The sequence below is a fragment of the Trypanosoma rangeli genome (genome assembly GCF_003719475.1).
Source record: "Trypanosoma rangeli strain AM80 chromosome Unknown Tra_15.4_contig_00315, whole genome shotgun sequence".
Lineage (NCBI taxonomy): Eukaryota > Euglenozoa > Kinetoplastea > Trypanosomatida > Trypanosomatidae > Trypanosoma > Trypanosoma rangeli.
Window position 1 is genome coordinate 12,405 of NW_021706062.1, and position 9,567 is coordinate 21,971.

At 55.2% G+C, this 9,567-nt stretch overlaps 6 protein-coding genes across 6 annotated transcripts, besides 8 other annotated features; all 6 read right to left on the reverse strand.

The window, feature by feature from the left end:
* Window positions 1-412: 412 nt before the first annotated feature.
* Window positions 413-466: a sequence feature (GA-rich).
* Window positions 467-606: 140 nt separating this feature from the next.
* Window positions 607-643: a microsatellite.
* Window positions 644-648: 5 nt separating this feature from the next.
* Window positions 649-975, reverse strand: TraAM80_07497 (uncharacterized protein; the record flags this gene model as incomplete). The annotated part of the gene is made up of 1 exon (XM_029384287.1): window positions 649-975. The coding sequence occupies one exon, from the start codon at window positions 973-975 to the stop codon at window positions 649-651; it is 327 nt and encodes a 108-aa protein (XP_029235838.1).
* Window positions 976-1,135: 160 nt separating this feature from the next.
* TraAM80_07498 (uncharacterized protein) lies at window positions 1,136-2,176 on the reverse strand (the record flags this gene model as incomplete). Its single annotated transcript, XM_029384288.1, has 1 exon — window positions 1,136-2,176. The coding sequence occupies one exon, from the start codon at window positions 2,174-2,176 to the stop codon at window positions 1,136-1,138; it is 1,041 nt and encodes a 346-aa protein (XP_029235839.1).
* Window positions 2,177-2,325: 149 nt separating this feature from the next.
* Window positions 2,326-2,393: a microsatellite.
* Window positions 2,394-3,260: 867 nt separating this feature from the next.
* Window positions 3,261-3,278: a microsatellite.
* Window positions 3,279-3,587: 309 nt separating this feature from the next.
* Window positions 3,588-3,617: a microsatellite.
* A 69-nt stretch (window positions 3,618-3,686) lies between these two features.
* On the reverse strand, window positions 3,687-4,916 carry TraAM80_07499 (uncharacterized protein; the record flags this gene model as incomplete). Its single annotated transcript, XM_029384289.1, has 1 exon — window positions 3,687-4,916. The coding sequence occupies one exon, from the start codon at window positions 4,914-4,916 to the stop codon at window positions 3,687-3,689; it is 1,230 nt and encodes a 409-aa protein (XP_029235840.1).
* Window positions 4,917-5,554: 638 nt separating this feature from the next.
* Window positions 5,555-6,532, reverse strand: TraAM80_07500 (uncharacterized protein; the record flags this gene model as incomplete). Its single annotated transcript, XM_029384290.1, has 1 exon — window positions 5,555-6,532. One exon carries the CDS (start codon window positions 6,530-6,532, stop codon window positions 5,555-5,557), a length of 978 nt encoding a protein of 325 aa, XP_029235841.1.
* Window positions 6,533-6,560: 28 nt separating this feature from the next.
* Window positions 6,561-6,577: a microsatellite.
* Window positions 6,577-6,595: a microsatellite.
* A 180-nt stretch (window positions 6,596-6,775) lies between these two features.
* Window positions 6,776-7,438, reverse strand: TraAM80_07501 (putative leucine-rich repeat protein (LRRP); the record flags this gene model as incomplete). The annotated part of the gene is made up of 1 exon (XM_029384291.1): window positions 6,776-7,438. One exon carries the CDS (start codon window positions 7,436-7,438, stop codon window positions 6,776-6,778), a length of 663 nt encoding a protein of 220 aa, XP_029235842.1.
* Window positions 7,439-7,500: 62 nt separating this feature from the next.
* On the reverse strand, window positions 7,501-8,751 carry TraAM80_07502 (putative leucine-rich repeat protein (LRRP); the record flags this gene model as incomplete). Its single annotated transcript, XM_029384292.1, has 1 exon — window positions 7,501-8,751. One exon carries the CDS (start codon window positions 8,749-8,751, stop codon window positions 7,501-7,503), a length of 1,251 nt encoding a protein of 416 aa, XP_029235843.1.
* Window positions 8,752-9,419: 668 nt separating this feature from the next.
* Window positions 9,420-9,439: a microsatellite.
* Window positions 9,440-9,567: the final 128 nt, after the last annotated feature.

Below are 9,567 nucleotides of genomic sequence, written 5' to 3' on the forward strand. Positions count from 1 at the left end.
ATAAGACAACGGAGCAGCAACCGCCAAAATTCCAATTGCACGTGTACATACGTGGGCATGGCAGGAAACCCAGACACACACACTCACGCTCACCTCCTTCTGTTTGGGTCCAGCGCGCGGGGCCGCCGTGACTCCCTCAGCGGCTGCAAATTTCTTTCAGTGCCCGCTCCCCGCGGCGCCAGGTGCGTGCGTGAGTGCGCAGCGAAAGAACAAATATATATATGTACTATCAAGCCAACGGAGAAACGGACAGAGAGCAGAAACTGAAAACAAACAAACGAAAAAGAAATGATGAAAACGATAGGCCACCTCGCTGAAGAGCAACAAAAGGAAGAGAAATAACAGCCGGAGAGCGGCGAAGCAAGCGAACGGAAAGAACGACCCGCCTCCAAAATGCACAAACAAGCGTAAGGGAGGAAGGAAGCAAGCGGAGGAGGAGGAGGGTGAAAGCGGGGGAGGGGGGAGGGAAAAGACAGGCACTCCCTTTGCAGAGCTTATGTGAACTCCCCGGCTTATCCGTTTCCCACCTGCATTCTAGTGCCGCCGTGGCTGCTGCTGTTTCCGCTCCTCCCCGCCGCAATGATTTGCTTCTTTGCGTCTTACGTGTTATTTGTTTTTTTTTTTTTTTTTTTTGCTTTCTTTTACATTTTATGGATTATTTGTAGGCCTCTGGGCCATCCGTGACGGCAGCTTCGCCCGGCCGTTGCGGTAGCACAAAAGCTCCTCCGAGCGGCGAACCAAGTCTGTTTGCACGCGACGCAGCCGCTGCTCCTTTGCCACAATTTTCGTGTCGCGCTCCTCCAATATTTTCATCCACGTCGCCACCTTCCGTCCGAGCTCCTCCACCTCGCCAATACGCTTCTGCAGGGTTTCTTCCCGCCCCCTGTGGGCCTCAATCTCCTTCCGGTAAGTTTCCACACGCGTAATCAGCATGGCCTCACGCTGTTCATTTCGCCGCTCCAACTTTGTCAGCATCTGCCGTTTCTCTCTCACCTCACGCTGCTTCTCCTCCAGTTCACTTAGTTTCTTTTTCAGTAGCCGCTCCTTCTCTGCCACCGCGGCCTTGCGCTCATGCACACGTGTGAAGAGTGACTTGGCGGCACTGCAGTCAGTCAAAAGCTGCCGCAGCTGTTGGTCAAAGTTCACTGCGTCCGTATTGTACACAGTGGTCGGGGGTGCTGCCTGTGGAATCCTTCAGACGCAGCGTTTGCTCCTTCTTCAGAAGCTCGTCACGGACCTCGGCAAGCTGAAGCGCCTTTTGTCGCTGCGGCAGGACGCGTTTAACGTGTTCAAGGTCAACCGTCTGTTGCAACTTCAGCGCCGCCTGCTCTGCCACAGACAACCTGTAGTGCGCCGTCTCCAGCCTAGCGAAGGACGACACCGCCTCCGCCTCCGCCTCCGCGCTCGCATTCTCCGCCTTGTTATTATGCTCCTCTTTATGATCCTCAGCGAGTGGAGGCGGTGACGTGTGGAGTGACACCGCCTTGTTGTCCTCATCTTCGTCCGTGAATGCGGTGTAGTCAGACTCACGGGGACTGGTGCGCTGCGGTGGGCTGTTCACGGCCGCCGGGGGGACGGCTCTCGCGGCGGGTGCCCACTCCGCCCGCTGCATATTCCGCATCGATGCCTGAACCTCCTCCATGGAGAGCGGCTCATTGAGAAAGGGGTTCACAAATGCCCCCCCATCACTATCTGAGGAATACATGGAGTTTGAGTCCTCCTGACAGGTGGTGCCCGTACCACTACACGACTGCACACCCTCCCGTCGCCCCGCCTCCTGCGGCGGGGATGGTGGCGGTGGCGGCACCGTACGCCGGTCGCCCCCGCGTGCATCGCCATCACCATTACTATTGTTGTTAGCTCCACTAGACGCTGCTCCTGTAGCCGCTGCCCTTGTGGCGCGCGCCGCATTGAACTCTGCAGAAAGGTTACGCTCCAAGCGGGGAGCCGTACCACCGCTGCCAGCTTCCCTTTCCGTCCTCTGCCAACTCGAGGTGTTTTTGGTATTCTTCTCCCCCGCCTTGTCCGGGGCGTTGCTGCTGTAGGCGGCAATCTTCTCCGTGTCGGTGACGCCCGCAACCACACCCATGGCCTCCGCGATGGTAGCGTTGTATAACTCGAGCCGTTCGCGAAGCAGTTGGATGCGCTTGTTTGACGACATGGACTCCTCTGTCATGGTGGTGAAAGTGGAAGGGCAGTCAGTTCTTTTTTCTCTTCTTTTTTTCTACGACCACCACACGCACGCGTCTCACTGCACCGCGGCGCTTTCCCTGCAGGCACTCCCTTGCCCCACGGATGCAGCAACCGCCACACACGCGGTCTCTATTGATTTGTTTGTTTGTTTCTTTCTTTTTTTATTTTATTTTTTTTATTTCTTCTTATCTTGTCTTATTCGCTCCTCCTCCGCTGCCGCTGCGCGTGCTTCTTCCCCTCGGTGCCGCCCGCCCGCCCTCGCTCGCGACCGCGCCACCGTGTCACTTCACTGCTGCTCTACTTGCACCGCTAAAAACCGTGTGCAGGTGGGCCTGCCCAACACATGCAACTGCGACGCAAAAAGCAAGGCATGAACGGTGAAGACAGTCAGATGGGAAAAAAAAAGAAAAAAGATGCTGTGCGGAACGGAGGTGACGGTCCCCCCTCCACCAAAGCAAGGGATGCGCAAACCGCAGCGTCACCACGCACTCGGCACCAAGTGGAGGATGCAGCCCTTCTGTTGTGTGCGCGTGTGTATATATATATAGCGTACAATAAATAAGGTGAGTGAGTGAGTGGGTGCAGGGGAGCCGTGACGGCAGTAATGCAAGTGTGACGCCGCCATACTGACCCCACCCAACACCCTCCCGTGTTCGGCGTCGTTCTTTCCCAGCCCGTCCGGCGCCACCCCATCGCCACAGATAACGGCCCACCCCCTATCCAACATCACACGTACATACACAAAGAGACAGCAGCAGCAGAATGTGGGGAAGAGAGAGAGAAAAAAAAAAAAGGAGTCGACATAAGAAACGAGGGACGGGGGTCACACACACGTGGACTGCAACTCCCATTCACTTTGCTCGCCCCACCTCCCATGCCTTGTTTACTTCCCCCGCCCCCACCTCCCTGTTCCCTGTCCCCGTCCCTCACCCCTTTCTTTTATACATATTTTTTTTTCTTGTCTTTTATCTCTAGTGACTCTCTCTGAAAAACACCCACGTTCATGTTCATACATAAGCACATGCGTGCGCAAAGACATCCATCGCGAACACCAGGCGAGGAAGCCTAAAAAAAAAAAAAAAAAACAGGGGCGGTTCGGTGATGTCAAGAGCACTGAGCACCCGCCGAGTGCAGCAGTGTGTGGGCCGCCCACATGCGACGACGCGCTGAGAGCAACGCCGATGGGGCATGTGGAAATAAAAAAAGGAGGTAAGAGAAGAACAAAAAAAAGGGGGGAAAAACTCGCTGTGAATCCCTCCCCCAAGCCCAAATAACCGGCGCCACAGGTGCATCGCACGCATTCCTTCTTGACATTTATCCCTTGCTTATTTCTGTGCACCGTCTTCCCCATTCCGTTCTTCCTTTCCATTTTCTGTCGCTTCCTGTAACTCGTCCTCTCTCTCTCTTTACCTTTCTCTCTCTCTAACGGTGTTGGTGGGGACCTACTAAAAAAAAAACACACATGCGTGAGCGCATAAAAAAAAAGCATGCAATCATTGGGTCTCCCCTGCTTTGCCCTTCGCTAGGCGGCGCGCCACCTCGAACAGCTCCTTCTTCGTGTTTGACATCGCCAAGACAACGTGGTGCAGCTTAGCATAGGCTACAAGGTCTGCCTTGGTTAGCTGATGAAACGCACGAGAGTGTGAAAAGTTCTGGATGATACCAGCCACATCTTTCATGTCAGGCCCCACCAGGAGTTGTTTTGCCTCGTCCACGGAGGATGGGGTACCGCTTGAGCTCCGGCGGGCAAGCTCTTTTTGCAGGGACGGCGGCGGCGCTGGAGGATACAGCAGCGAGCCTCGCACCGCTGGCTCACTGTCATCCTGGGTCTCCACTTCCCGCTTTGTCGGCCTTGGCGGCGTCACCGTCTCCAGTTCGGCGGTTCCCTTAAATACGACGGACTTCCGTGAACGCTGCGGTGTCTCTTCATCTGGAGGCGGCGACAAAAAACGTCCGGAGAGTCGCTGAATAGTACGCCGCAGCAGTGAGGCATGCTCGGTAGGGGGCGCATGCGAGGGGCTGGCAGATGTTGTCCTTTTTTTGGGACTGGCACCTGCGGCATCCGCAGAACGCGGCGAGGCTGACTGCCTCAAAGGTGGTGTTGTACTTTTCGATGTGGGTGTTGGCGGAGCCTCGGGAGACCTTCCAAATACTTTGCTCAGCCAGCCGCCAGTGGAAGAATAAGAGCGGGCTGGCGTTGGCGGCGGTGCCTTTGGGACCTTTGGTGTGCCAAACATGCCGGACCAGCGTGTTGCACTCTCGCGCGGAGTCACTCCTGTCGATGACGGCTGCGGGGAAAGGCTGCCAACCGCTTCCGGCTTCGGTGATGCACTCGACTGTCGAAGTGGAGACTGCTGAAGGCTCTCCTTCAGTGCTCGGGTAACGTGTTCCTCTTGCATCTGTGCCTTGTCCAGCAAGGCATGCACGCGCCGCGCCACGGCTTCGCAGTGTGAGGCAAGCTCCTGCGACAGCTTCGCCTCCTCCTTGTGCTCAGTGTGGACAGCTCGTGACTCCTTCCGGGCCTTCTTCGCCCTGTGGTGGGAACCGCCGTCCACACGGCTGCGCACCTGCAGGCGCGATGAAACCTCCGACCTTTCCGCCTGCATCGCTGCGCCATCAGCTGTTGGTGGTGGTGAGCAGCAGCGGGAATCTGCCGCCACGGGCCCACACACCGGCGTGCGTGTGCGCCGTCGGCTGGACACAGTGGACCTTGCGTAGGGCATGGACTGTTGAAGCTGCGGCGGCCCCAAGCGGAAACAGCGTAAACAGGGAGAAAGATGTAAAGAGAAAAGATTGCGTAAGGAGCAGGAAAAGTGGTGAGGTTCCGATACACAGCAAGAGGGGGAGGGAACGCGTCCACTGAGAGCGCCCCCCCCCCCCCCCAGAATCACAGACCGTCGGCAAGGGGTGAAAAGAAGGAGAAAATAAATTTAAAAAACGGGGATGTATGCCTTGAAGGAAAGTTGCCTGCAAGAGCCACCGTTGCATCCTGCCGCTCACCCACGCCCCCTCCTTCCTTCTCTCTCTCTCTTCTTTACGTCTCCGCACCCATCCCCCTGTTGTTACACTTTTTCTACTTAATTCACGTGAATTTCCTTCCGTGCCTGTTGGCCCTTCTCTCCTACGTCCTCCTCTCTCGCCAGCAACATTCGTCCCCGGTGCTGCACATCCACAGGCACGTCGCTAGTCCCCTCCGCTGTAGCGGGGTTCGCATCACTTTGCCGCCCTGGGGGTACAACCAAAGTCAGTGCAAGCCTCTCTGACCCGCACCCGCCCTAACACTCTTCGTTAATGATCGTACGTGGTTAGTTGCGTTTCATCCCTTCTTCCGTTGTCGCCAGCGGCATTGGTGCTCGTTGGCTCACGACGAGTTCTGCGCGGATTTTCGTACATCAGTGAAGAGAGCGCAGAAGCCGATAGCCCCCAGCACGATGTAGCCCAGCAGCAGGTAGACAACAAGGGACTGGACCACGTACGGCAGAACAGGGTAAAGTAGAAGCAAGGCGGGGGGCACGAGCATCGTGTAAGAACACAGATCCCACACCACCTTGAGATACGACGTGTTCGGTGGAAATGCGTTGCCACCCCAGCAGAACAACAGAAATGTGTAGCTGTTGAATGCCTGAATGATGAAGTGCACCACAAAAACCGGCATGATGAAGTAATTCGTTAAAGACAGGTAGGCCGCCTCGTACGCCAAAAATAGTTCTGGCGCCACAGCGAAGGAGAGTATGTAAAGTAGCGTGCGTGAAAAGGAAACAGTTCGCGTCGCAACGTTCAATGCGCCCTGTGCAGCGGCACTGAGTGCGCTCGCCTGTGGTGTCGGTACACCAAGGAGCAGCGTGTACAGCTCGCTGTCAAGGAAAAAGGTGTACAGCATCGCCAGACGAGGAAAGAACACGGCGGTTCCTCCCACCACCCAGACCCGAAAATTCTCCTTCCGGAAGTAGGACCAGAAATCCACGACGGCCTCCTCCTCGGTGTCACAAAGACAAAGCCCTTTTAGCAGCTTCACGTGTGAGATCAGCTTCACCACCTGAATCGCATTCTCAACGGGAAAATGCTCCTCAAAGTCAGCCGGCTCCATCCCCAGCAAAGTTGGACCGTCCACAAGGTACTTGCGCACATACCCGCTGAACTCCGCATATCCCACCGTGTGATTCATCCAATACTCAACATCGTGCACCGACCAATTCTTGACGGGTTTATTCGCTATTGGAGACGTGCCGACTACGATTGGCTCCACAGGTGCACCTGCATGCTGCGTAATCGCCACACATGAGGGAATACACAGAAAGGATACCGCAAGCAGCAACGACGTCAAACCGCCTTTGTTCATAACTGCCCTAACCTAAGCTTCGTCACGCAAAAAAAAAAAAAAAAACACACACACACACACACATGCATTCATATAAATAAAAAACAAGAAGGTAACCACGATCATGAGAGACAAACACAGCCCAATCAGTGGAAAACCCCAGAGAGAGAGAGAGGAAAAAAAAAGGACACACCACAAACCAGGCACGATACCAAGTAAGAAAACATTCCAAAGTGTCATATATTACATGATTCATTGCCGGCCTCACCGTCTCAACTTATCGCCCTGTCCACGACGAGCGGCCTTGGTGCGCCCCGCACCTGAAAGAACCACCTCCTCCACCTTCGGTGCCGTCCCCAGTGAGAACTCCACCGTTGCCGTGAGTGCCAAGCACTGCATTTCCTCCATGCGCCTCTCTTCAATGCTTGCAAGGAGATTCAACTCCCATACTTCTACCTCTCGCCTCCTCGCCTCGGCTAAAAACTGCTCGGTTGCACCGCCCTGAGCAGCCGTCATGACAGACTTGTTGCGCCTCCGCGGTGCACCAGAACTAAGCGCAGAGAGACCAGAAACTGTCATGGACTGCGTAATCATCATCAAGCTCTCTAACGCCGCGGCTGCAGCGACACGGAAATCTTGCGCCTTAAGCCGCTTTTCCTCCAGTGCCGCCTTGCTAACAACAAGAGGTTCACGTACAGTGATGCAGCGCGGCAGCGGGGCGGTGCTCAACAGGAGACTAGAGGCATCTGCATAGAACGATCCAATGTCAGAGGTCAACTTGAGGCGGTTGCCACTGGGGAAGCAAATGTCGTCATGGATCTGTAATGCAAGAACAAACGGCTTTGCAAGAGACTGAGAAAGCCTAGCTGTAGGCGCCAAGCTTACCGTCACCGTGTGGTTTAGGGCACGCACATTCTCAAGATGCATTGATGTAGCACACGACTTCTTTGAGTTGGCGTTGTGCTGAGACGCCCCCAATGATTCCGTCTCTAAACGAACGTTGTCACATGATACAAAAACGACACCCCCAGAACTATTCCCACCACCAGCATCCTCGTCATCGCTACCTTGACGGCCCCACGAGCCTTGAAGACTGATGCTTGTGGTGCACTCGTACAAGGGACCCTGGGGAACGGTTCTGGCCTTTTTTTACCCTTTGAAGCTTTTGCCTCCGCATGAATTGCGGATGGGCTCTCCTCTCGTTGTACAAGGGTGTGTGTCAGTGCGGTGAGGCCTTCCAGCTTCGCCACCTCAACGCGCAGCACCACTTCGGATGTTTTGCTATTCGCCTCTGGGTGAAGCTTGGCGAGCCCATCGGTCGCGGAGTGATCCAGCAGACGCAGCCGAGGGCAGCCAGCAACCATTCTTTCAACGTAGTCGTCCAGCAAGGCAATGGGGCAGCCCGTGAAGGTCACGTCCTCCAGCAGCGGACGCCCACGCAGCGCCTGCACGGCTGCCTCAATGCAGAAGACGGCGTTGCGGGTGAGGTCCAGCACACGTAACTCTGGCATACCTTCCAGGAAGTCCAGCTGCTCCACCATATTGTACGGCAGGCCCAAAAAAGTGAGGGTGCGGGAGGCACACACCTCCCGAATGGAGCAACCACATGCCACAAGCACCAAGCAGGCAGGCGGCAAGTACGGGATAGACAACAGCTTCGGGTTGTTGCTCAGCACCAGCGTCGTAAGGTTCGAAAAACGGGTCACGCCCTCCGTCACCTGGCGCAGGCCCTTCCCCGAAAGAATCAGATCCGTAAAGCATCCATGAAGTTCATCATTCCACATTCTTGCGGCTCGCTCATTTGCAAGTGCGGCACTCAGGCGCTTTCGCTCATTCTCCCTCAGGCGACCCCACCTCCCAGCGCACTCCTTTGCAATTTCCAGCAGCCGTGACACGCTCTCGCCGTACCGAAAGCAGTGCGCCCTCAGCTTCGTGATGGCTGTGACGTCCTCACAGCAGTCAATCTCTGGGAGATCCTCCAATGGGATTATCGGTGGAATCACCCCCGCCTTAAGAAGCTGTGGTGGCACAATCGGGCGCACGGCGTCGTGCAGACACGCCGACCCGGAGTGGAGACTACTGCTCAACGCCACGCCTCCCTCACAGAGCAGGCGCAGGCTCTCGCACGAGTGACCCGTGTACGTGCGAACAATGCCCCAGAATAGGTCGTCGGATGTCCCACCCGGCGCCGGCGGGAATTCACACGGAGTGTCTGCGTCCCACGGGGCCGGCACTATCATGCCGTGGAGCACTGCAAGCAAGAGACCGGGGAAAGCAGGGCAAATGGTATGACAACCTTTTTTTTAAAAAAAAAAACCGCAACAAAAGAAGAAAGGCAGTAACATAGCAGCCTCAATCACGAGAGACACGGGCCGCACGGCGGCCTCTGGGGCGACTCGTCGAGGGGGGAGGGGGGGGGGATAGACCCAAATCAAAAAAAAAGGGAAAAAAAGTCTTAAAAAACAAAAACAAAAAAACAGCGGCAGCCAACACTACAACTAACTTCGATCATTACACAAGTCAACAAGGCAGCTCCCTTTTTACTCCTACATGTAAAAGTTAAGATTTAAAAAAAAAGTTCTACAGTACGATCCAACGTGCCCGGCATCCACAATGAAAAAAAAAAAAAGAATCGCGCAACCCACTCACAAACGCACATAAAATCAAGTTTCTCGTGGTAAATTATGATCACCGGACCTCGTTGGGGAGCTCACAGAGCGGCGGCCTTTGGAAACCCGCAACCGCCAGACCCTTTCCCCATGGGCAGTACTGCTGGCACTAGTGGTGGTATTAGCAGTAGAGGCCGGGGTTGGGGTGGGAAGCCCGAAATAAAACAAGCACAAAAACTACACTCGCACAGCTCCGCCAACGTGGTATAATTTCAAAAACCAAAGCAGCAACGGATAGTAAAAAAAAAAAAAAAATAAATAGGGAGCTGCACAGGAGACACCGCTGCCTCCCAAATAACCCTGCAGGTCGCCTATTTTTTGGGGCTAACGTCGCACTTGTTCGCATGATGCTGCAACCCAAAAAAAAAAAATAGACGCATCACACAT